Source organism: Heterodontus francisci, chromosome 19, assembly GCF_036365525.1.
Source record: "Heterodontus francisci isolate sHetFra1 chromosome 19, sHetFra1.hap1, whole genome shotgun sequence".
NCBI classification, from domain to species: domain Eukaryota; kingdom Metazoa; phylum Chordata; class Chondrichthyes; order Heterodontiformes; family Heterodontidae; genus Heterodontus; species Heterodontus francisci.
Window position 1 is genome coordinate 48,517,571 of NC_090389.1, and position 27,249 is coordinate 48,544,819.

General features: G+C 41.6%; 1 protein-coding gene across 6 annotated transcripts in view; it reads left to right on the forward strand.

The window, feature by feature from the left end:
• prickle2b (prickle homolog 2b) overlaps positions 1 to 26,708 on the forward strand; it is a 280,715-nt gene extending 254,007 nt beyond the window's left edge. For all 6 annotated transcript variants that reach the window (XM_068052312.1, XM_068052309.1, XM_068052311.1 and 3 more), the window contains 4 exons: positions 871 to 1,074; positions 4,448 to 4,634; positions 20,828 to 21,670; positions 25,255 to 26,708. In XM_068052312.1, the coding sequence (XP_067908413.1) occupies positions 871 to 1,074; positions 4,448 to 4,634; positions 20,828 to 21,670; positions 25,255 to 26,126 (2,106 nt within the window). In that variant the 3' untranslated portion in view covers positions 26,127 to 26,708. The remainder of the gene's footprint in view (positions 1 to 870; positions 1,075 to 4,447; positions 4,635 to 20,827; positions 21,671 to 25,254) is intronic.
• Positions 26,709 to 27,249: the final 541 nt, after the last annotated feature.

A 27,249-nucleotide genomic window follows, 5' to 3' on the forward strand; every position in this document is an offset into this window, starting at 1 on the left:
CCCACCAACCTCGTGGGATGATAGATAATCATACTTAAATATGGAGATTCACTTTCTGTTAATAATTATGAAACCCGTACCTGTGGACAGTAATATATCATTTAATTGCCATGATAGAAAAGAAGTAAAATGTCTCTGTCTTCCTATGATCTTTCAAAATCCTTGAGGCCTTTTATCTATGTAATCACGTCAACGACATTGATCCCAACAATGCAGGAAGCCCATGACCAAAACACTTGTTCATCTACCTGTAGGTGTCTCTGGGCTATGTGTGACTCAGCTGTTACTCATTGTTCATACGTCTGGGAACAATGTCTGGAAGTTGAAGTTTTATCATACAGTATTTATTTCAAGTTTAGCTTAGAAGTTTAAAGCAGGTGTAGAGTCAGTAGCAAGGAAAAGGGTAGAATAGAGCCTTGAAACTATGCTTGGGAGATGGGCACAGTAAGGATAGTTCCAAAGACATTACTAGGATTTGTCTGGGAGTCTAAAAATTTCCAGGAGATAACAAGTTCTGCTTACTGTCTGCTCTCTATTTCACTTACAGTAAAATGATGCACAATTAATTTTAGTTGGCAGTGTGTTTATGACAAAGGCCATAACTAAGGCTGTCAGCAACATGGAAACACAAGGAAGGTTTTTGATCATAAATAATGATTCAAATTGCAAATTCATGTAAACAGTTGGAACTGTGTCTATTTTTAAAAGGAAAATGCATTTAATTAGATTATGTTTTTAAACTAAAGTGAGTGACACTTCTCAAGTCTGGATGTTGGCCACAGAGTTATTTGTTTCTTATGCTTATTTGCTCACATATATATCTTTCTAAATGTTGAATGTACCATAATTTTATTTTTAATTGTAAATCAGTGTGGAGGACAAATCAGTGGAGGAGACATCGCTGTATTTGCCTCGCGAGCAGGCCATGGAGTTTGCTGGCATCCTCGGTGCTTTGTCTGTGCCACATGCAACGAGCTATTGGTGGATCTGATTTATTTTTACCAAAATGGTAAGATATACTGCGGGAGACACCATGCTGAACGTTTGAAACCCAGATGTGCAGCATGTGATGAGGTAAGTTTACAAAAAACTTGGTCCAATTTTTAATTTGCAAAAATAGAGAATGTTAGATTAAAATAGACCACTTAAGCTTACATTTGACTGCATGAATACTATCAAATTGACATGTTTAACATTTATTTTCATTATGGAGAGAATGTAATGACTTTTCCTATTCTGTACAACCTCAGAATTCCATTTCTGAAAAGTTGTGGCCACTCAGTGATCACTGTGGCAAAAGGAATTTGTTTATCAACTTGCAAACTTTTACAAGTTATATGGTGTTAAACTTTTAACACTTGCTCGACTGAACTATATTTAGTATCTTCAAAACATTTGGATATTTGCTATATCTAGAAACATGTTTTACAGAAATAAAATTGTTTCAAGTAGTTCTTCATAACTTTAGCACGAAAACTTCAGTGTTATGGACATTTCAGAATTATGGACACCCTCAACAATAACTTGCATTTATCTATTGCTTTTAATACAGAGAAAATATCACAAAGTGATGCACAGAGGTGCAATCAAAAAATTTTCCTACATTGCTACGTTATTTGCAAGTTTATAGAAGAGGTATTCATACTAGTAGCCAGCTGCTTCCATTACCCCAGTCTGTACTTGTTTGGAAATCAAGAAATCTCAGTGACAAAGAAGGCCTTCTTCCTCTGCTTGCCTTCCTTAGAAAGAAAAACTCTGCCGCTGCATCAGAAACCAGGCTACTCTGTAACCTAGTCCACTCCTTGTGCACATTGCTTTTGTCTCACAAGTTTGTTGCTTAAATTTCCAAAAACTGGATGTCTCCACCTTTAAACTTGTGTAACCCTATAAAACCAGCAGCAGTACGCTATTTCCCATCCCACAGTAATCAAATTCCAAATGAGGGATCTTTTCCATAACTGGTACCGAGCCATTATATTTAAATTAATGTTCCCTGGAACAGTGTACGATCGGTCAAGTAGGAACAACGCACCCACCACTACTAATTTCTGATCAGCCTTGTATCTAACCAGGAAATCTATGCTAATGTTTCCCAATTAAATTTGACATTCCGATAAACAAAGCACTAAGTTTTTGTTAAAATTTAGCTCAATTGGATTCATGAAAAATGACCATAAACAGGATCGTCTTATCAGCAAGTGCTGGTATCAGTTCATTGTTACTATTGCTGGCATAAAACCTGTTCCTTTCTCAGCTGTTTAATTTTGAAGCATAACTAAACAATTTACGTCAGGACAATGACAACAGAAGTTAGAAATGAAATTAAATGTGATAGCAAATCCTTTCCTCCATTCCATTAAAATCTGGAATTAAGTTGTGCAAGAGCATTGCCCATTTATCTGTCCATGGGTGTAAGTTATCACCTTAATTATATAATGCTTCACCAAATTTCAAATAAACATGTCAGCCCCATTTCATGCATAGATTTATTTATTTTAAAATTGGACATCGAATAGCATTAACATCCTAGAACTAAGTTGGAAGAAACTCCTGTGAAATTATATGCAAATTAAAATGAATGACCTTCAGACTTCATCTGAAATTGGAAAAGTACCACATACTTTGAAGTGCTTTCCTAGAAACACGATTGATCAAACCCTACTCCACATCCCAAACACCCAAACCAGTTCCCCGGAGGAGGAAGCAGAATAATATAGTGAGCGTGCAATAATAACACCTCTCTGCCTGAAGCCAAACAAAAGGTGTGTCCCCAACCAGCAAGACATCGAGTCAGTGTAAATGGGATCCACTGTCTCCCACATCTAGTTGCATTCCAGACACCAAAATGGAATGAATTGCTTCAACCTTCAAACATATGTGGCTCTCAGTGAAAGTACCATGCAATTAAAATATGCAAGGTTCATGAAATTTATGTCTGTATGTAAACTTCAAAAAAAAACATTAAAAAAAATTGAAATTGAACTGTGAATGATTGGTGCCGATAATCATATATAGTGGCTCAGCTGCTGTAGAAACTGGTCTGGATGTGAGCAGACAAGTATTTAAAGACTCAATCATTATGCAATTTGTGTCAGATTGGAAAAGGAGAATCCTATCAGTATGTTCAGAAAAATGATTACTGGGAAGGAAGCTATCTTATTTTAATCTTTTGTGTATTCCAATTTGCAGTCCTGTGGGGATGTGAATTACACAAAAGTTAGGGCGGCGCAGTGGTTAGCACCGCAGCCTCACAGCTCCAGCGACCCGGGTTCAATTCTGGGTACTGCCTGTGTGGAGTTTGCAAGTTCTCCCTGTGTCTGCGTGGGTTTCCTCCGGGTGCTCCGGTTTCCTCCCACAACCAAAAGACTTGCAGGTTGATAGGTAAATTGGCCATTGTAAATTGCCACTAGTATAGGTAGGTGGTAGGGGAATATAGGAACAGGTGAGGATGTGGTAGGAATATGGGATTAGTGTAGGATTAGTATAAATGGGTGGTTAATGGTTGGCACAGACTCGGTGGGCCTTAGGGCCTGTTTCAGTGCTATATGTCTAAATCAAATCAAAATCAAAGCTTAATAAAATTTGTACTGATCCTCCAACTGTTGACCCGTTGCAGGATTTGGAGCTGGCACTCATCGGGCGGAATTTAATTGGTCCCCCAGGGATGGGCTAGGAGGCGGGAAGGCCCATAGAATTGCAATGGAAGGCGGGAGAAGGCATGGAGGTCCTATCCTCTTCCCGTCACACTGCAATTAAGTCGGGGGTGGGAAAGGCTGAAGATGGCCTTCCCACCCAGAGGCCAAGTGAGACCTTTAAATGGCCAATAGTAGCCACTTAAGGGCCTCTTCCTGCTGCCTCTGGAATTAAGTCAGCGACGGGGGTGGCTCTGGCATGTGGGGAGGTCGCCCAGTGAAACAAGGCAGTCTGCCTGCGGGCTTTGGGGTGGGGCCTTCCTCAGTGGGCAATCTGTGGCCCACAAGAAGGTCCCTGGTGGCAAAGGCTGCCCCTCCATTAACCCCCCTCCCCCTGCCATGCCCTCAATTCCCACCCACATGCTGGGGCCCCAGCGACCCCATCTCACTTCCCTTGGGTTCAGTGCTCCAGCACTAGGCCTGGTCTCAGGTCTGGTGCAGTACCAGCAGTGATACCATGCTGCTGATACTACTGAGCTGCCGGCCCTCTGATTGGCCGGCAGCTCTTGGAGGCAGGATCCCCGTCCTTAAAGGGACTGGGACCACAGTGCCAGGCAGTTACTGCCCTAGTACCGCTGAATTTCACCAGGGGTGCTCCGAAGGGCCGAGGCAGGGTTCCCCTCGCCTTTTCGGCCAGGCACCGGGATCCCCGCCAGCTCAACTAAATTCAGCCCATCATGTGCAAAGGTATGTTTGACTCAGCTCAGTAATAAAAATAAAAAAAATCTAAAACATCTATACCTTTATTTTCATAGATCATCTTTGCAGATGAGTGCACAGAGGCTGAAAGTAGGCACTGGCATATGAAACACTTCTGCTGTTTTGAGTGTGAAACTGTCCTGGGAGGCCAGAGATACATCATGAAAGAAGGACGACCCTATTGTTGTAACTGCTTTGAGTCTCTTTATGCTGAATATTGTGATACATGTGGTGAACATATAGGTGAGTCTAATATGTTTGACAAAAGAATAAATACTGGTACATTTTGTGTTTTCACTAGACTTATTAAGCATATTAAACCATAAAACTTTACAGACAGAAGAAAGCGATTTGGGCGATCATGTTCCTAACTTTTTGGTCGAGCAATTCAAAACTAATCCCACTGCATGCACTCTCTCCATAGCCTTGCATCTTTCTTTATTTCAAATATTTATACAATTTTCCCTTACAAGAAACAATGGTCTCTTCCTCTTTGTGGGAAAGCATTATATGCTCCAACAATCCTTTGTAATTAACTTTCTCCTACTTCTCTGCTCAATCTCTTAGTAATGATTTTAAATTGATAATTCCCCTTCATCGAGTCTCCCACCAGGGAAAATAGTTTTTCCCTATTCACTCCATCAAACTGTACATTTAGAAAAGAAATTAAATCACCTTTTGGCCTTCTCTCCTCCAATGGAAATAGTCCCAGTCTCTCTCAACTATAGTAACCAATCCCTGTTATCATTCCCTCTCCTCAAAGGACCAACCATTGACTCCACCGTCCTTGCAAACTACCATCCCATCTCCGACCTCCCTTTCCTCTCTGAGTCCTTAAATGTGTTTTCGCCTCCCACATCTGTTCCCATCATTCCCAGAACTCCATGTTTGAATCCTGCCGATCAGGTTTCCGTCCCTACGCAATACTGAAACAGCTCTTACAAATGGATTTTGGAGTGGGGACTGAAAACAATGGCTTCAGTTTTCCCAATATTTAATTGGAGGAAATTTCTGCTCACCCAGTACTGGCTGTCAGATAGTTTAGCAACAGTGGAGGAATTGCGAGAGGTGATGGTGAGGTAGAGCTGGGTGTTATCAGCATGCATGTGAAAACTAATGCTGTGCTTTCGGATGATGTTACTGAGGGGCAGCATATAGATGAGAAGAAGGAGGGGGCCAAGGATAGATCCTTGGACACCAGAGGTAAAGGTGAGGGAGTGGGAAGAGACACCTTTGCCAATGATACTCTGGTTCCGAGTAGATAGATAAGAATGGAACCAGATGAGCAATCCCACCCAGCTGGATGACAGTGGAGAGAAGTTGGAGGAGGATGCTGTGGTCAACCATGTCAAAAGTTGCAGACACATTGAGGAGGACAAGGAGGGAAAGTTTACCTTTGGCACAGTCACATAGGATGTCATGATGATGACACCCAGATCCACCTCACCATCACCTCTCGCAATTCCTCCACTGTTGCTAAACTATCTGACAGCTTATCTGACATCCAGGACTGGGTGAGCAGAAATTTCCTCCAATTAAATATTGGGAAGACTGAAGCCATCGTTTTCAGTCCCCACTCCAAACTCCATTCCCTATCTACTGACTGCATCCGTCTCTCTGGCAACAGTCTGAGATTAAACCAGTTTGTTTGCAACCTTGGTGTCACATTTGACCCCAAGATGAGCTTCTGACCTCATATTCATGTCATCACTAAGACCGCCTATTTCTATAACATTGCCCGACTTCTCCATTGTCTCATCAGCTGCTGAAACCCTAATTCATGCCTTTGTTACCTTTAGACTCCTTAAACTTGAGGTCACCCAAAACTCTGCTGCCCATGTCTTAACTCGCACCGAGACTCAATTCCCTTTCATCCCTGTGCTCACTGACCTACATTGGCTCCCAGTCAAGCAATGCCTTGATTTTAAAATTCTCATCCTTGTTTTCAAATCCCTCCATGCCCTTGCCCCTCCCTATCTCTGTAATCTCCTCCAGCTCCACAACCCTTTAAGACATCTGCGCTTCCCTAATTCTGGCCTCTTGTGCTTCCCCAATTTTAATCACTCCATTGCTGGTGATTGTGCCTTCAGTTGTCTCAGCCCTAAATTCTGGAATACCCTCCCGACACCTCTCTGCTTCTCTACCTCAATTTCCTCCTTTAAGACACTGCTTAAAACCTACTTCTTTGACCAAACATTTGGCCATCTGACCTAATATCTCGTTATGTGGCTCGGTGCCGTATTTTGTTTTACAATGCTTCTGCGAAGTGCCTTGAGACGTTTTATTGCATTAATGGCTCTATATAAATATTAGTTGTTGTTGTGGTGCTGAATCTTTGCTCAGTGTTTCCCATGGTTTTCATGTCATTTTTATAATGTGCACAAAACCACATACTGTATTCTAACTGCACATAACCAGTGTTTTGGTTTTGTATTCTATACCCCAATTTATAAAACCCAAACCTCCATTGACCTTTTTTTTTACAGTTTCATCTTTTTTTATAGTTTCATGCAGGCACTTGCACTGAACTTTGCCCTTTTTCATCTGACATCCTTAACTTTGACTTTTCATTTGCTATCATGCTAGGCCCCCACCTGCCAAGAATGAGGCACATTATTTTTGTCATGGACATTGATTTTAAACTGTTACTGGAGTGAAGAAAGGACTTGCTTTAAAGAAAACATTGCCAGATCTCGCCTGGAAAGACATTTGCATATTAACAGACAGTGTTTGGAAGGGCAAAGCAGCCATTCCCTGACACGTTCAACCCACAATGGACTTTTAAACACCAGACTTTGAAGGTGGGGGAGCTCGCATTTCAGGTTCACTGCTAAGATGGCCGAATACACAAATGGACATGATCAAACCAGCTAGTCACATGACTAACCTGCTGGGCAACCTAAGTTTTTTGAATTTGTACAAACAGTTTGGGCAGAAAGCAGAATGCTCCTGGACTGAGAAGATCTCTCCTGTCTGCTCCCATCTCTCTTTCTAACAAGCCTCTGAAGACACGTGAACCCCAAGAGAGAAAAGTCTCCTACAACGAACAAGGTTTAAGAAGAATACTGGGCCCCAGCGAAAAGCAAGATCTGCCGACAATAAAGGACACTACAGTGAGCTCGAAGAACCATAACACAAAAAACCTCCTCAGATATTGCCTCAAAGTTTTCCACTTTATTTCTTCTGTTTTCATTCTGTCTCTATCTGCATATGTGTATCGCGTGTGCATGCTAGCGTGGGCGCGTCGTGTATCTGTAGGCGTTAACCAAATTAGAGTTGACATTTAATAAAATTTCACTTTTCTCCTTTGAACTTGAGAAAACCTGTTGTGCTGGTTTCTTTGCCTTACGATTTGAAAGTGGTGAACAAGGATTCACCAAGGGAGAGCTAAAAACACAGTATGTTTAAAAATAAAACCCTGTTATGCGAAGACCAGGTGAAGGCTGAAAGGGAACCCTAGACCTCTTTCTCACCTGGTTGTAACAGAAATTTGGGTGCTAGCGTCCGGAATTGACCCACAGACAAACGAGAGAAATTGGAAGTGGGAAGCCAAATTGTTCCCAATCAAAAAAGAGCAAGACTTCAATACAGGTTTTCTTGTGGTTGTGTGTGCTTGAATATGAACATGTCTGCAACTGAAGCTAGTAGCTCTCCAAGCCAGGGAGAAGTAACTTGGGATAAGTTAAAAGCACTGTCTATGGAGAAGTTGAGGAAAATGGCTGAGCAGTGTGGGTTCACTGTATGTGGCAAGGCTAGGAAGTCTGAACTCCTAAGGCTAGTGGCCAACCATTTTTCCCTCAAATCTGAAGAAGCAGAAACATGGTGAGAAGTAGACTCTGACAGGGTATTGTTTGCAACGATACAATTGGAACACAGGAACTTGAAGGAGCGAGAGAGAGAGAAAGACAGGAGAGGGAGAGAGAAAGAATATTCCAAAGGAATGTGAAGAGAGAGAGTTGAAGCGGCTTTAGTTAACTAGGGGGTGACAGAGTAACCCCAGTGAAAGCATGGCCAATATGGAGGAGCATAATTCAGGGCTGTGTACAAAATTGATAAAACTGCTCAATTAATTCCAAAATTCAATGAGGAGGATGTAGAAGAATTTTTTGTGTCTTTTGAGAAACTGGCAAGGCTGCTAAAATGGCCATCTGAGTCCTGGTCTCTTTTACTACAAAGCAAGCTAACTGGAAAAGCCCATGAGGTTTATTCCCTGTTGACAGAAGCGAGTTTATCAAATAATGAACAGACAAAATTGCTACCCTCGGGGCGTATGAATTCGTACCCAAAGCCTATTGCCAAAAGTTTAGAAGCTTCAAGAAGCAAGCTAATCAAACGTATCTGGAGTTTGAAAGAAGTAAGCAGCTGGCTTTTGACCAGTGGCTGAGTGCTCTTAAAGTACAGCTCAGCTATGAGAATCTCAGAGAAGTAATCCTGTTAGAGAAATTCAAACATTCTCTCCCCTCTCCATAAAGACCCATGTAGAGGAGCAGCGGGTCCAGAGAGCCCGGCAAACGGCCGTTCTGGACAATGAATTTGCTTTAATTTGTAAGTTGGTTTCCCAGGGGAGAACCTTTCCTAGTCACCCCCCACAAATCTGAAAAGGACAAAGGATGGGAAGGTGATAGCAGCCTAAGCAGTCCTGGGAGAGAAAAGAAAGCAGGAGATGCAGGGGGCCCTCCGCTAGCCAAAAAGGAAGATGCTGTGAGCAAGAGTGAGACCCGAAGACTTCTGTGCTTCCATTGTAATAAAGCAGGACATTTAAAAACTGACTGCTGGAAATTAAAGGGAAAACCTGTAGGGTTAATCAGGGCGCACCCGCTCAGTGAAGACGGGAACCTGATGGAAAGCACATCAGAACAAGCTGTGGCTTTAACTACAGTAAGAGTGTGACCCAGGAAGCTTACAAGTGCAGGAAAATTTAATAGGATTCCTGAAGACTATCAGGGTTTTGCGTCCAAAGGAAAAGTAACTCCATACCCCTCAAGTGGACAAGCAAGCCCATAGTAATTCTCAGAGACACAGGGGCCACTAGATCTCTTTTACTGGGAAAAGGCCTGACCTTTCCCCCGAGAGTGCAGTGAACACCAAAATGGTGGTGACTGGTATTGGAGGGCAGTGTATGCCCATACCTGTACACTGGGTGCGCCTGAAGTGCGACCTAGTTTCAGGACAGGTGACTGTAGGGATTGTCCCTAGTTTGCCTGTGGACCGGATTGACCTGCTCCTAGGTAATGATCTGGTGGGGGTGAAGGTGGTAGGCCTCCCAGTAGTGAAAGAAAGACTGCAGGAGGTCAGAAAGACAGGACAGTGGCAGGAGACAGACACCTGCAGTTTCCCTGAATGTGTATTGGATCAGGCCATGATTAAACCAGCTGCGCCAGAGGAGACTGAATTAGCACTGCAGGCAGATACCAGGTCTGACTGTCTGAGACTTTCCTTGGAAAGTTAGGAGACCCAGGGAATAAATTAATTGGATTTTCCCCAGCTGAGACGCAGCAAGCCGATTCAGTATTGCGAGAGTTAGCACAGACTGCCCAGTCTGAAAGTGAAGCAAAGGGAGTCCGAAGGGAAAGTTACCCTGTACCCCTTGAGTGGGGCAAGCAAGCCCATAGTCATTCTCAGAGATACAGGGGCCAATCAATCCCTTTTACTGGGCAAGGGATTTACTAGCCTTAAAGAATGAGGTACTGATGAGGAAATGGAGTTCTCCTCATAGACCTGAGAGCAAGGAATGGTGCTGCAGAGGTACCGGAGAGAAATATTAAGAAGGGCCCACAAGACTACAGTGGCTGTACATGCCGGTATACGAAAGGCCAAAGCCTGCATAAGACAGCAGTTTGACTGGCCAAAACTCTACAAAGATTTGGTGGTGAACTGCAGGAGTTGCCATAGGCGCTAGGTTGAGGGGAAACACCAACCTACAGTGAAACCTGCACCCCTAAGTCCTGTACTGGTGTTGGGAGGACCCTCCAGCAGAGGGCTGGTGAACTGTAAGGGATGCCCGCCGAGAACAAAAGGGGACAGGCAGGCACAAGGCTGGCAAAAGTTTGGAAAGGGAAGGGGAAAATGTGGCCAACAGGGCAGGTTAAAGGAAGTCCGGGAGGAATCTTGGATGAAAACCCTTACTGTCCGGTCAGCTAAACCCACAAAATGTGAAACGTTAGACCCCACATCCTCCTACATAAATACAGACACTAGAAGCACCCCACCAGAGTTGGTAACAGCATTTACAGGAACCTGCAGAGACATAAAGACCTCTAGGGGACAGAGGAACCATGAGGGTGATGCCTCACATAGTCAAAGTGCCACAAGGGAGTGCAGGAGAGTCTGCACAAATACCTGCAGGCAGAAGTGCCCTCTGGGACAATGGAGAGATTAGCAAAGTATCTTCCCCCTGCAGTCAGAAAAAACAAAACCACCCATCCCCCTGAAGTCAAAAGCCTTTGCATGACTCAGCAAAGCACTGAAAGAGAGTTCAGGATAGACCCGCCCACTACTGACTCTCCTGGAAAAAAAATTACCTCAGCAGGAACAAAGACCCTAGGCAGCAATGGAAATGGGCAAACGGAAGAGAAATGTCCCCAAAAAAGAACCACATGTTTATTGGGATGCCAAAATAGGGGCGATATTAATAAGTTTTAAGATTTACAAATGAATGAGAGAAATGCATGTTTTTTTCTGTATCTTATTTTTCTCTTTCGACCGTTTTAATGAAATGCACCTTTTCTCGAATCGCATTTCATTCCGTTGGGTGTGGAGGTGTCATGCTAGGCCCCCACCTGCCAAGAATGAGGCACATTAATTTTGTCATGAGCATTGATTTTAAACTATTACTGGAGTGAAGAAAGGACCTGCTTTAAAAAAAAGTTGCCAGATCTTTGCTGGAAAGACATATTAACAGACAGTGTTTGGAAGGGCAAAGCAGTCATTCCCAGACACGTTCAACCCACAATGGACTTTTGGCTGGAAAGACATTTGCATATTAACAGACAGTGCTTGGAAAGAACAAAGGACCATTCCCTGGCAGATTCATCCCACAATGGACTTTTGATCACCAGACTTTGAAGGTGGGGGAGCTTGCATTCCAGGTTGACTGCTAAGATGGCCGAATACACAAACGGACATGGTCAAACCAACTAGTCACCTGACTAACCTGCTGAGCAACCTGAGCTTTTGAGTTCGCACAAACAGTTTGGGCAGAAAGCAAAATGCTCCTGGACTGAGAAGATCTCTCTTTCTTCTCCTATCTCTCTTTCTTACAAGCCTCTGAATCCACTGAAGACACGTGAACTGCAAGAGAGAAAAGCCTCCTACAATGAATAAGGTTTAAGAAGAATACTGGGCCCCAACGAAAAGCAAGATCGACCTACAATAAAGGACACTACAGTGAGCTCGAAGAACCATAGAACAAAACCCTCCTCAGATATTACCTCAAACTTTTCCACTTTATTTCTTCTGTTTTCTTTATGCCTCTATCTGCAAGTGTGTTTCATGTGTCCATGCTAGCATGGACCCATCTTGTATCCGTAGGCGTTAACCGAATTAGAGTTGATGTTTAATAAAATTTCACTTTTCTTCTTTGAATCTAAGAAAACCTGTTGTGCTGGTTTCTTTGCCTTACAATTTGAAAGCGGTGAATAAGGATTCACCAAAGGAGAGCTAAAAACACAGTGTGTTTAAAAATAAAACCCTGTTATGAAAAGACCAGGTGAAGGCTGAAAGGGAACCCTAGACCTCTTTCTCACCTGGTCGTAACAATTGCCCTTTACTATTCTTATGTTGAACCTAGTTATATTGTAGCCACTATTTCCTATTTTTCTCCAATTCCCACTTTTGTTATTTGTATAATTTCATTTCTCATATTGCTTTTAATACAATAAGAAAAATAAATCATGCTTAACTCAATATATTTTAATGCCATATGCTTCTGGATAGTAATTTTTTTTATTTTTAGCACTCTTGTGGAAGCAGCATTACAGAGGCCTTGTGCTTTTTTGCTGGGGTGTGCTGCGCCACCAGCTGCTTCCAGCATGGCATGCCCTCTTTAGAAGGGCACCAGTATGGGCACCCCAGCATGCACCGGAAGCCTGTGAAGGAGCGCTATCCTGACGTCACACAGTGCGACCAGCTGATGCGACGCCAGGATATCTCATTTAGAGCTCGCAGGTCCTAGCCACGAACTTGTGCGTCACTCTGCAAACAACAAGCAATAAGCTGCAAGATGGGCCCTGCAGTACCATTCCTTAAAGGTCCAGGCACCCAAATTGCAGGTAAGGTAATTTTTAAGAACTTCTATTGCAAAGTGACTAGAAGTACTGTGGAGTATTTTTAGAGGTGTTGTCATGAGTTCCTGGATTTGTCAGAGATTGTTGCTGCATTCTCACAGGGAGAGCAGACAGTTAGGTGGTCTGTCCACTTATAGGCTGCAGCAGGTATGGGGGCAACGGTGGCAGTGCCTCTGGGTCTGAAACATGACAGGGAGATGGATCTGAGGCTGTGAATCGAATAAGCTCTGTGCAGTGCCATCTACTACCTTGGAGCCGGACTGCTCCATCCTCCTTGACAGTGACAGGATGCTGTCTTATAATATTATCGGCCAAGTCATCAATGGATTGTTCAGAGATTTCTCCTCTTACTGGCCCTTCTCTTCCAGCCAGCCAATGCACCTAGCATTCTGGTGTGCATGCTCATCAGCGCTCTCCTGCATGTCGCTCCATCAAAGGCCTCACCTGAGTCCTCTGCAGCAGAACTCGCCTACGAGCTCACCCTCCGGTGAGCTGACAAATGAGCCATCCATTCCCCTTGGCCTGGCTGCAGCCCATTCATGCCTGGATGACTCACCACATGCTGATCCCAACTCTAAACCAGCCTCTAGGGTGCGTGCCGTGTCAGTATCTGAGCTGGTGGCTGCAAAGGTCAGATCAAGTGACGGGTCTCTTCATCAATGCTGTGCTGTTGCTCTCTCTCTTCCTCCTTGGGCTGCTGGTGTCAGTTCTTGGGTGTCTGAAAGCAGGAAATCAGAAGGGGAAGGTCAGTGTGAGGGAATGGGGGTGGATTGGGAAGCAAGAGGTCCATGGTCACTCCATCAGCAGCTTGTTCATCACGCCATATAGCAGGATGAGGGTGAGCTGGAATTGAGGAAGGGCATACTCTCATCCTCAATGTCTTGGCGACATTGGATACCACGAGCTCCATGACAACCAGTCCCATGATGCTGAGAGCCATCTCCTCTGTAGGGCTTAGGAGATGCAGGCATCCTTGTCCCCCCAACAATTCTGCTGTACTCTCTTCATATGTGTACCACCTTGTCCTACAAGGGAGAGGACAAAAATGTCAATGATTGTGTAGCGCTGTGTTTGGGTAATGTCCTCCCACGGTTGAATAGCTGGAGGTATGTGGAGGCAGCGAGAGGTCGGAGTGACACTTGCAACATTGGTAGGTATGTGAGAGTGAGGTGGAATATCTGGAAGTTAGGCATGAGACCTGAATGCCAGGGAGTGCTGTTGGGTGAACGATGGGCATATGGTGCATTGAGCAGCATGAGAGGTTGGTGTTGTTGTGGATAAGAGATGTCACACGACTGTCATTGGCCACCCGGGTGAGGTAATTCCATTTCTTCTGACATTGCTGCCAGCTCCTTGTGTCCAGAATCCAGGAGTTGACTTCCCTGGCCACCTGCTCCCATTGCGTTCTGAGGGAGCTCCTTGAGATCTGGCATCTCTGTTCCTGTCCATCTCCAACACGAATACCTCCAGCACCACATCTGTCACCCTGTAATCTTCTACTGCCATGCTGTTACATTTTCCATGTTTTAAATTCCAGCAACTTTATTCAGTGCAGCTTCCCTTTAAGAGGGACAAACTGTCTTTTCGAAGAGCAGGCTGGCTGCACCATGTACTATCAGCACAATGCTGACTGAGCCCCTGCTGAGCGCAGTGGCAGCTGGCAGCATGAGGAGGAAGACAGCCATGAAGAACACACTCAGCTCACACTACAATCATGGAAATGATGTAGGAGCACCAATTCTCACCTCCAATCGAACTGGTGCAAGCCAGTTGTGAATTGTGACTCCACCAACCCCACCCCAACCTCCCCTCCAGGCCCAAAATTTTTTTAGCCCTCTGTGTAGAACTTTGTACACCAGGGGCGCAAGCGAGGTCTGCTAGGTGGATGAGCAAACTGGCCATGGCACTGTGGTACAGGAAGCCATTCAAGTGGGGGCAGCAAAAAGGAATGTAGTGGTAGTAGGGTCTAGTATAGTGAGGAGGATTGACAATTGTTCTGTGCAACCAAGAGCATGAGTCCTGAAGGCTGTGTTGCTAACCGGTGCCAGAGTTCGGGACATCTGCTCAAGGCTAGACAGGAACTTGGAGTGGAAGGGGGAGAATCCAGTTGTTGCGGTCCATGTAGGTACCAATGACATAGGTAGGACTTGAAAAGAGGTTGTGCTTAGACAGTATGAGGAGCTAGGCACCAAATTAAAGAGCAGAACCTCAAGAGTAATGATCTCTGGATTATTACCTGAGCCACGTGCCAATTGGCAGAGGGCACATAAGATTAGTGAAATGAATATGTGGCTCAAAGACTGGTGTGGGAGAAGTGGGTTTTGGTTCATGGGGCACTGGCACCAGTACCGGGGAAAGTGGGGGCTGGACCGTTGGGACGGTCTGCACCTGAACCGTGCTGGGACCAGTCTTCCATCAAACCATATAACTAGGAAAATAGAGAGGGCTTTAAACTAAATGGAGTGGGGGGTGGGAGAGGGATCAAGGTTGAGTAGATGTAGTAAAACAAGGGGTAGAGTCAAAGTAGGAGAGCAGTAATATGGGAAATGAAGGTCAGAGAATGACAGGAAGGGAAAGAGAGAAAAAAACCTAAGACCACACCAACAGTTGAGACTGTGTGTTACTAAGGTAACAAAAAGACAAAACTAAAGGCGCTGTATCTGAATGCATGTAGCATTCATGACAAAGTAGATGAACTGACAGCCCACATTAGGTAAATAAATATGATCTGATAGCCATTACGGAGATGTGGCTGTAGGATGACAAGGATTGGGTCCTGAATATCGAGGGGTATGTGACATTCAAGAAGAATAGGAAGCTAGGTAAAGCTGGAGGGGTAGCACTGTTAATCAAGGATGGTATTGGTGCAATTGTTAGAGATGACCTTGTTTCAGGAGATCAGGATGTAGAATCAGTTTGGGTGGAGATGAGGAATAGTAGGGGAACTAAGTCACTAGTGGGAGTGGTCTACAGGCCCCCGAACACAATATAGGACAAAGTATACAAAAATAAATATTAGGTGCTTGTGATAAAGGGATGGCAATAATCATGGATGATTTTAATCTACATATGAACTGGAAAAATCAGATTGACAATAGTCGCCTGGATGAGGAGTTCATAGAATGCTTTCAAGATACTTTCTTAGAGCAGCAGGTTCTGGAACCAACCAGAGAGCAGATTATATTAGACTTGATATTGTGTAATGTGACAGGATTAATTAATGACCTCAGAGTAAAGGCACCTCCAGATAGCAGCGACCACAATATGATCGATTTTATATCCAGTTTGAAAGAGTGGGTCTAAGACTAGTATTTTAAACTTGAATAAGGGCAACTATGTGGGAATGAAAGCTGAGATGAACTGGGTTATTAGGCTTGGAGATAGATAAGTAGAGAAGCAGTGGCAGACATTTAAGGGGATATTTCATAATACTCAGAATAAATATTTTCCTACAATAAAGAAAAATTCTAAGGGGAGGACCCACCATCTGTGGTTAACTGAAGAAGTTAAGGAAAGCATCACACTTCAGGAAAAGGCATATAATTACGGAAAGATGAGTGGCAGGTCAGATGATTGATCAGAATATAAAGAACGGCAGAGAATGACTGAAATATTAATCAGAAGAATGAAATTAGAGTATGAGAGGAAGCTAGCTAGAAGTGTAAAAACGGATAGTAAGAGTTTCTACAAGTATTTAAAAAAGGAAAAGAGTAAGTAACGTGAGTGTTGGTCCTCTAGGGAGTGAAAATGGAGAGCTAATAGTAGATAATAAGGAAATGACAGGTACAATGAACAAATACTTTGCTTCTGTCTTCACTGTCGAGGATGCACAAAACATTCCAGTAATAGCTGTAAATCAGGAAATGGAAAGAATAGAGGAACTTGGTGAAATTACAATCACCAGGGAAGCGGTACTGACCAGATGGAGCTGTGGGCTGACAAGTCCCCAGGTCCTGATGGATTTCATCCTATGGTCTTACAAGAAGTGGCTAATGAGGTAGTAGATACATTGGTGTTAATTTTTTAAAATTCGCTAGATTCTGGAAAGGTTCCATCAGACTGGAAAGTAGTAAATATAACCCCTGTATTCAAGAAGTTGGGAAGGCAGAAAACAGGTAACTATAGGCCAGTTAGCTTGACATTGCTCGTAGGGGAGGTGTTAGAATCGATCACTAAGGAGGCTATAGCTGGGCACTTAGAAAAACTCAAGGTAATTCGGAATAGTCAGCATGGTTTTGTGAAAGGGAAATAATGTTTAACCAATTTATTGGAATTCTTTGAAGGAATAACATGTGCTGTGGATAAAGGGGAGCCCATTGACATACTATACTAGGATTTCCAGAAGGCATTTGACAAGGTGCCACATAAAAGGTTATTGTGCAAAGTAGGAGCTCATGGTGTAGGGGTTAACATATTGGCTGGCAGAAAACAGAGTATGCATAAATGTTCCTTTTCTGATTGGCAGGATGTGATGAGTGGAGTCCCACAGGGGTCTGTGCTGGGGCCTCAACTTTTTACAATTTATATCAATGACTTAGATGAGGGGAGTGATGGCATGGTAACTAAATTTGCAGATGACACAAAGTATGTCATGAAGAGGACATAAGGAGGTTGCACACCTATGTAGATAGGTTGAGTGTGTGGGCAAAAATCTGGCAGATGGAGTATAATGTGGGAAAATGTGAAGTTGTTAACTTTGGCAGGAAGAATAAAAAAGCAGTGTATTACTTAAACGGAGAATGACTCTAGAATTTCAAAGTGCAGATGGATCTAGGTTTTCTAGTGCAAGAGTCACAAATGATTAGTATGCAGATACAGCAGGTAATAAAGAAGACGAATGGAATGCTATCCTTTATCATGAGAGGAATTGAAAATAAAAGTAAGGTTGTTATGCTTCAATTATACAGGGCATTGGTGAGACCACATCTCAAATACTGTGTGCAATTTTGGTCTCCTTATTTAAGGAAGGATGTAAATGCATTGGGGATGGTTCAAAGGTATACTAGATTGATACCTGGAATGAGTGGGTTGTCTTATGAGGAAAGGTTGGACAGACTATGCTTGTTTTCACTGGAGTTTAGAAGAGTGAGGGGAGACTTGATTGAAGTTTATAAGATCCTGGTGACAAGGTGGATGTGGAAAGGATGGTTCCTCTTGTGGGGAGTCCAGAACTAGGGGGCACTGTTTTAAAATGAGGGGTCGCCCTTTTAGGACAGAGATGAGGAGAAACATTTCTCTCAGAGGATTGTGCAACTTCGGAACACTATGCCTCAGAAGGTGGTGGAGGCAGGGTCATTGCATATTTTTAAGGCGGAGGTAGATGGATTCTTGTTAGGCGAGGGAATCAAGGGTTATCGGGGATAGATAGGAGTATGGAATTCAAAACACAAACAGATCAGCCATGATCTTATTGAATGGCGGAGCAGGCTTGAGGGACTGAATGGCCTACCTCTGCTCCTAATTCATATGTTCGTATCAGGAAAATTGGTGGGCTGCAAATTTGGCATGCACCCATGAATTCCCAATGTGTGCTCCCTGGTGCGTTAAGTCAAGTGCCAGAAATGCTGAAGGTGACATTTTACCCTATGTGCAATCTCTGAATTCTTCCTCTCAATTTGCTTTCACTGCTACCATCACCAGTGACACACTTGTAATCACCTAATGTTATTCAGTTTAAATGCTCTCCAATTAATGAAATCTGGAAGGAGCAAATCTACAATTGACTGCTTAGTGTTTTTTCTCCACACAGGAGGAAATTAGACAGTAAGATATGTTTGAAAGATATGTTCATAATATGTGAAAAAGAAAACTTGACATTTTATTCTGAACACAAAACTTTGCTGAATTAAAGTTTGAATTAAAGATTTGCTGTAATTTTGAGCTGATACAAGATACAAAAAAGCAAAAAAAAATTGAGTGCAGTAGTAGAAATAAGTAGCAAGCAGGCAAATGGGATTCGAGTAAATAGCTTCAACATTGAGCTGGCACAGGTTCATTGGAGCAAATGCTTTTTCATCTGTGCTGAAATTTTTCAGAATTTGGAGAAATGGAGCTCATTTATAAACTAGATTTTTTTATTCATTTAGTTGTGTCTTATTTTCTTATCTGTCTGATTTAATAACTTTAAAAGTATTTCACCACTTTTTCCAACCCCTTTTCAGCTTTCAAAAACTACTCACAGAAACTGAAACAATGTGCTTTTCCATAGCTAGCCTGCCTCATAAGGCCATTGTCAGATTTACTTATGTATTTGAGAACTAGGTGATTCAAGCATTGCACTGTCACTATTCATTTCTAATTGTGATTAAATGACAGCAAAGCTTTTCCCATGAGCTATAATTGAAAAAGCAAAGAAATTAGATTTATCATTTAAATTCTGCATTCAATCACAGATTGTATGTTTAAAATAGTTGCTGCTATATATAAAATGACCCTGAACTCCAATAAGTGCAGTGAAATAATGGCACATCACTTAAAATGGCAGTATAATCTGTTTATTTTCATCAAAAGTTCATACATTTGACAACTATCCACACAATTCAGTTGGAACTTTACCCTAACGTCAGGTTGCTATTGAAACCCATGTTTCAGTAGGTTCAATATGCATCAGTTTGAATGGTCTTGCTGCAGGTCCAGAAGTGAGCTAGTGAAGAAGGCAACTTAACTTAATGGCTGAGAGCAGTGATACATAATAAATGTCCCAAATCTTTAAAGTACAATGACACTGAGATATTTGTTTTTCTTTCCTTTTATGATGCTTCTTACTTCATCCTAGCTGAGACCAGGCAATCAATGTATTCATAGTCCATTGCTAATGCTACTCTGTAATTATAAACTAGAAGACCCATTAAGGCTACTTAGTTGACTCTTCTGCTGGCAAAAACAAAAAAGAGCGTTCATTTATATATGACCTTATTTACACATTAAAATATTTTCCAAACAATGAACAGTATAGTCTGTTGCTGTATTGGAAATGGCTAATACTGGTCAACATAGTCTCTATACAAATTATAACAAGGGGCTCTTTAAATTATAAAATGGAAGGTCATGGTATTTCTTTTGATTCAGGCATGATGCATACAATGGTTTACAATATCACGTAATTATACTTTGAATCAAAATTCTCATAGTATTGGGAGCACTTAAAGAAAATTGCATAAATCTGTATTGGCAGTACACTTTGCATTCTTCCAGTAGACTTATTGAAAAGTTTTTAGGCCAGTGTGATAGAAAATCTGCGCAAGCTGTAATTTTGTACAGACGCCTACCAATTCTATATGAAATTTGTACAAGCCTATACAGATTTATAGCTAATTCCTTCAATCCCTGAGAAATTTGTACAGGCAATTATAATTTAAAATTCCTAGAAATTTGAATAGTCAATAACTGAGCCATACTGCGTAAGAAGCCTTGGGTTCAGTTTTTGCACTGTGCTGGGTTGCAATAAGGGTGATACAAATTTACAACATTGCCCTTAGGTTAGGGAAGAGAAAAATCATCCAGGGCTGCCTCTTTTGATTACTATCTAGTAATTCCTTCTGGAATTGTGAAATGTGAATGTAGCAGGTAGGTGAGGACTGGTTTAAGCTTTGCTTTCATAAAAATAGGGAAAATGTAATGCTAACTATCATGTCTTACACATGAATAATGATCACTTGGGCAAGGTACCGAAAGGCAGTAATGCATGTGGAGCCATATCCTAGGAAGGAGTCAAACTTTCGGGGGAGTTGAGAGATGGTAGATACAAAGTACTACAGGAAACAGAATTGAAGAATGACCTGATACAAATTTTGCACATTAAGATTTTTTTTTGCCTGTTGAATCTGGCTATTCAGTTGTGTGTGGACTGAAACCTGCATAATGCACTAGAAGCTGCATTTTTCCTCCAAATTGAATATTAAAGCTTATAAATTGGATTACAGAAAATTAGTATTCTATTCACAGTTCATTATTATCACACTTGAAAACTTTTTTCTGGATGCACCATTAGCTGTGCATGTCATCATTATTGCATTATTTATATAGTCCAATTATATGATCAAGCAAATACCGTAAGCTGGTTAAAAACACAAAACTGATGTGTTTACTTTGTGATAGCTTGAGTTAGTGATCTAATGAATGTTTTCTTTCACAAAATTTTATTTTACTAAGGTATTGACCAAGGGCAGATGACATATGATGGTCAACACTGGCATGCTACAGAGTTGTGTTTCTGCTGTGCCCGTTGCAAGAAGTCATTACTTGGAAGACCTTTCCTCCCAAAACAAGGACAGATATTTTGTTCCAGATCCTGTAGCATTGGGGAAGATCCCAATGGCTCTGACTCTTCAGACTCTGCGTTTCAAAGTGCACGATCAAGAGAATCCCGGCGCAGTGCAAGAATAGGTAGAAACAGCAGTAAAGTAGAAGATAAAAGCCTAAGACAAACGGCAATGAGCAGGTATTCTGCAGATATTGATCCTCTTTCTCAGCAAATGGACATGCTAAGTCTTGCTGGTCAAGCAGCCAGTTTAAACAAAGAAACACTGTGGAAAACCAGAGATGTCTACCAGTTTGAAGATGATTCTACTGAGAGGGCTAAATTTACAGAAAGACCTTCTCAACCTCTCAGTCAGTATAGCGTAAGGACTGAATTTAATCCAACGCAGTGCATAAGCAATCAGATTGATATATGGGGGAAAGAATTTAATGCAAAGAGAAATTCAGCTTCAGCTTTGAAAGATCATAGTGATAGTTTTATCAAAGAAGACAAAGAAGATTATTATCCTTCAGCAATCAGAACTCAAGAAAGTTTTAGCAATGCATCGAGCCATAGTATTACTGAATCCCGATCAAATCCAACTGTACAAGGATATGAGATGGAAAGAGAATTGCTTTCTCATCAGTGTCGAACCAGACATCCAATCAGTGCACTTAGTTTTACTGATCAACTCACTTTTCTGGAACAAACCCCAAGGGAATCAATAGAATCTCTTGCACTTTCAAATGCAACAGGTACAGTATAGGTTTTGATTAATTATTAGTTAAAATAAACCTATTGGCTTACCTAATGATTGCATTGGTAAAGAGGCCAATTCATATTGGAGCCACAGAGACCAGAAGTCCCAGGTATGATTTTGATCTGTGCTAAATTTGTTGATCTCAACTAAGATCGCAGGAAAAGACCAGCTGGCCCATTCTCATAATAGCTGCAGCATCATGATTGAATACTTCCTACCCCACTGCCGTGCAATCTTCTGGAAGAGGCAAATAAAACTGAGACAAACCCAAGGCCAATAAGGGAAAAATAAACTCTGGAAAAATTGCTTTCAGACCCGTTTGGGCGATCAAAACTAGTCCCGGTGATCACATGGGCCAGGTATTTGCTATCTGTTAATCCACTTACATTCTTTATGATGCCATCTCTATCCCAGTCACGAACCAGTCGAGCTCCCCCTTGAAGGCAAGCAGAGTCAGCACCCATCGCAACAGCTGGCAACACACTCCAAAAGCCCACTACTGTCTCACATCTAGACTATCCCTACTTTTGCATAGATTAAATACATGTCCTCTAGTCCCCTCCAGTCTGACAAACTGGAATAATCTATCAATAGGCACGCTGTTCAGATCTTTCATTATTTTATAAGCTTCAATCAGGTTGCCTCTAAATCTACATTGTTTCCGCGTAAAGAGACAAAGCTCCTTAAGGCCATTTGAGTAACTGTGGTTCTTTGAGCTAGAAATCATTCTCATAGCGATCCCCTGAACCTTTTCCAAGGCCACTATATCACACATCATGTGAGGGGGGGCCAAAACTGGGCATAATAGTCCAGATATCATTTAATCAACGACCTGTATAATCACAGAACTGTGTCCATTGATTTGTACTGAATAGTTCTATTAATACAATCCAATACCCTGTTAACTTTAGCTATCGTTTCTCTGCATTGATTGGCTGCTATAATTTTCATTGCTGCTAATGAAAATACTTCCTTTGGAATTGCACATTTCAAGACATGCGTTCCCATGATTTCATTCACAGTTCACCAACCTTCACAAAAAATGGGCATTTCTTTCCTATTTTTGGAATTTACTCCCTCTAATTTTTCCATTGCTGTATGATATAATTACAATGATCCTCAGGGCTTGACTGGTAGCTAGTGTACGATTAGACAGTTCTTGATTGAGGATTATCATCATAGATTTATTCAGGCCCAGACTAATTTCTTTTAACTGTATGTTGAAGTAGCCCTGCAAAAGAATTTAACAAGCTAACCCACATAAGCATTCTGGAATATCTCAAACTTGTAATTTGAAAGTTAGCCAAAACAGGAAACCTGAACCTGTTCAGTCACATGAAAATGTTCACATGTGCAGTGTAGTCCTCCAGGTAGCAGTGAATTAAAAGTAAATTATGGTGCATAATTTAAAATGACTAAATACTGTATAGTCAAACTTCCTTAAGGATAGTCAAACTTAGTTGCCAAGACTTATAGCCATTATACTTAATCAGAAGTCAGCCTCCTTCAGCACAATAGTAGTAGCATGTAATTCCCACAATTGTTATGCTTGGCAGTCTTTTTTTTTTAAGTCTCAAACATTGTCTAAAACTGTATTTGAGTAATTATAATGGTTTCTGCTGGAGAATATACTTAATGGCTACTTTGTATCAGTGTTCCCTAAGGAAATGGAATCTGACAAAGTATCAGTAGAAATGGAGAGAATAGAGGCAATGGATAGGGTAAAAATTGAGAGGGGGGGAGGTACTAAAATGGCTGGCTATGCTTAGGGTAGATAAGTCACCTGGTCCAGATGGCTTGTCATAATCTTCCACTCTTCCCTGGATACGAGGTAAGTGCCAGATGATTGGATAGTGGTAAATGTGACATCCTTATTCAGGAAAGGGGATAAGGACAGTCCAAGCCTCAGTGGGCCAGTTAGTCTAACATCAGTGGTGGGTAAGGTTTCAGAAACAATAATCAGGGAGAGTTTTGTATTAATTAAGGAGAACAGCGTGGATTTGTAAAAAGATCATGCTTGACTAATCTAATTGATTTTTTGCTCAAGTAACAGAGAAGGTTGATGAAGGGAATGCAATGGATGTTGTCTATATGGATTATAAGAAAGCATTTGATAAAGTACCACATAAAAGGCTGGTTAACAAAATTAAGGCTCATGTAATAGGAAGGTCAATGTCCAATTGGATAAAAGAAATTGGCTTATGGACAGAAAACAGTGAGTCATGGTAAATGATTGTTTTTCAACCTGGGAGATGGTAGACAGTGGTGTTCTCCAAGGGCCAGTGCTGGGACCATTGCCTATTTTGCTATATATAAATGACTTGGATTTTAAGATACAGAGTAGAATTTCAAAATTTGCCAATGCCATCAGACTTGGAGGTGTGGCAAACAGTGAGGATGATATGAACCACCTCCAACAGGACATAGATAGGCTAGCAGAATGGGCAGACAGGTGACAGATGGAATTTAATACTGACAAGTGTGAGGTGATGCATTTTGGCAGAAGGAATAGGGAGAGGCAATATATACTTAATGGTACAGTACTAAAGAGTGTGCAGGAACAGAGGGGACCCAGGGGTGCATGTGCATCGATCTTTGAAGGTGACAGCATATATTGAGAGGGTGGTTACTAAAGTATATGGGATCTTGGGCTTCATAAATAGAGGCATTGAGTACAAAAGCAGGGAAGTTCTGCTGAACCTTTATAAAGCTCTGGTTAGGCCCCAATTAGAGTATTGCATCCAGTTCTGGTCACTACACTTTAGGAAGGGTGTGAGGGTCCTTGAGAGGGTGCAGAAGAGATTTACCATAATGGTTCCAGGGATGGGGAATTTTAGTTTCAAGGATAGATTGGAAAAGCTGCGGTTGTTCTCCTTAGAACAAAGGTGATTGAGGGAAGATTTAATAGAGGTGTACAAGATTATGACAGGCTTAGATAAATTAGTCGAGGAAAAACTGTTCCCATTAACTCATGGTGCAAGGACTAGGGGGCACAGATTGAAGGTTTTGGGCAAGAGATGCAGGGAGAATATGAGGAAGAACATTTTTACGCAGTGGGTGGTAATGACTTGGAACTCGCTGCTCATAAGGGACAATCAATGACTTTGAAAGGAAATTGGATGGCCACTTCAAGGAAATAAACTTGCAGGGCTACGGGGATCGAACTGGGGAGTGGGACTGACTGGTTAGCTCCGTGGAAAGCCAGCATGGACTAGATGAGCCAAATAGCCTCCTTCTATGCCATAACTGACGTCATGACTCTATGACTGTAGATTTGTGTTGAATTAGAAGAAGATAATCAGCAAGCTTAATGAAAGGCTTATTCTGTACTCTCTGGTATAGTGCCAATAGTCACAATTATTTTATTTAAGTAATGAACATAAAGCCAATGCAGCAAATCATTTTGGAGGTTCACATTTTAAAACTAGCTTGAAACAAGTTTGTCTTAATTTGATTTTCATCTTTTTCAGAAGGAATTTCTTTTTTTCTCAAACATGTTTGAGACTTACTATATTTAATTTTAAGGCCACATGTTTATCATTGTTTTTTAATCTTGCCATCAAATAATTATATTTTCAGGGGCTTCTGTGGAAGGTGGTGCCAGACGCCAAGAGCATTTGTCCAGGTTTTCAATGCCTGACTTGAGCAAAGACTCTGGCATGAATGGATCAGAAAAACTTAGCAACATGGGTACACTTAACTCTTCTGCTAGATTTAGAAGCACAGAGTCCATTCGAAGTCTAAACTCTGCCCAGCAATACCAGGATCTGCAGCCGCCCTTAGATAGACTCAGGCACCCTTTGCAGTATAGAGAATTATCTACTCAAGGAAGAATGCCACCAGGGTTTGACTGTCCAGATGGTGCCATAAGCAACAGAATGCAAACTAGTATGAATGCTAGAATCGCACCCATGAGTGAACGGACCCAGAGACGTATGCATAATCGGGAGAACAACTCTCGCCATCATCGCCACAGACCACGGAGATCCAGAAGGTCTCGTTCTGATAATGCTCTTCACCTAGCTTCAGACAAACGCTATCAAATGAGGGACAGATCTCACATGTTTTCAAGTGAAGACTATGAACAATTAATGATGCGACAAAGAAGTAGGGATGCATTTGGAAATGGTCAGTTGAGAGATCCCTATAGTCGGTATCCTAGAACTGCTTCTGACCTGACGTTGCAGAACCAAGTAGGTGACAAGTTGCTCCGACCTTATTTTAACGACCATGATGATTGGTGTTCTACCTGTTCCTCCTCATCAGAGTCTGAGGAAGAAGGATATTTCCTAGGGCAACCAATTCCACGCCCTGTTCAGCTTCGCCCCATTGCTAGTGATGAATTTATGTATGGTTATAGCTCACCTGTTCCTATATCATCCACTCTGAGTGGCAGGTACCAGTCACATTATAGGAAGAGACAAAAAAGCAAGAACTGCATTATCTCATAACGTTTTGCACAATTTATTTCCAGCAAGAATGTAAATTATAAAAAATTGCACTCAAATTAATTATTAAGAAATAACATTGGCAAAGGCAATATAACTTAATCAGTATTTAAAAGCTGTTACAATATTCCTGAGTTAACTGAAGGGTTCTTTGCTTGCTTTTTTGCTTTAAGTCTATTTTTTTTGTAATATGTCATCTAATATACATTCAGTGGTTATAATCATGGAATAAGTAGTATACATTTTACTAGAACTTCATTACCTACATAGCTGTGAGCATGTTTACAACTTAAGATAATGTCTATATTCTTATATTGTGTACTGTATTTTCCCTTCCACTGCCACAGTATGTTATCTATCAAGCTTAACAATCAATATGTTATACCAAACAAAGTTACAGAACTGCTTAACCTATTGTGTTTTTAAATGCAAATGTGTTGTAAAATTGAAAATTCACTAAGTTAATTATATCTACTGTACATATCATGCAAATGGAGAATTTCTAAGAAAGGTATTTTTATATTTTGTATTGTAAAAAGTGTTTCGAAGTAGTAGTCCATGCATGTTCACTTTATTAGTGTTGTTTTCAATGGAAATTTATTAAAATGTTGCATCCTTTAACCAAAATTTTTTTCTGATTCTTATTTACTTAAAACATTTGAATATTATGAAAATTGTGAAAAAGTCTGCTTCCCATGGATGATAGTTTCACATAATCCTCAAACAATGCGGGTGCATCCAATTCATGCTAATCCAGCTTGCTGAAAATACTCTTTCTTTCTCATGAGAACTTTGTGGTGTGAAGGAATCCGTAACTGTCTTTAAAAGTGAGTGACCTGGTTGAGTTGGTTCTTCTCTTCGCATTCACCTTTCCTCTTCAATCACTGTAGCTATCTTGCAGAGAGACTGGGTGAAGGAGAAGTAATATGTAATATTACAGGCATACAATTCTGCAAATATAAACTATAACAGTACACAGAAACAGGTCATTAATATGGTGTACAACAAGTTTAAACTCTTAGTGAAGCAATCTGAACTAATGGTTCTCATATCCATAGTTCATTGGTGAGGGAACAAGCCTCAGGAATGGCTGACTGTGTTCTCCATATTGCATTAACCCTACAAT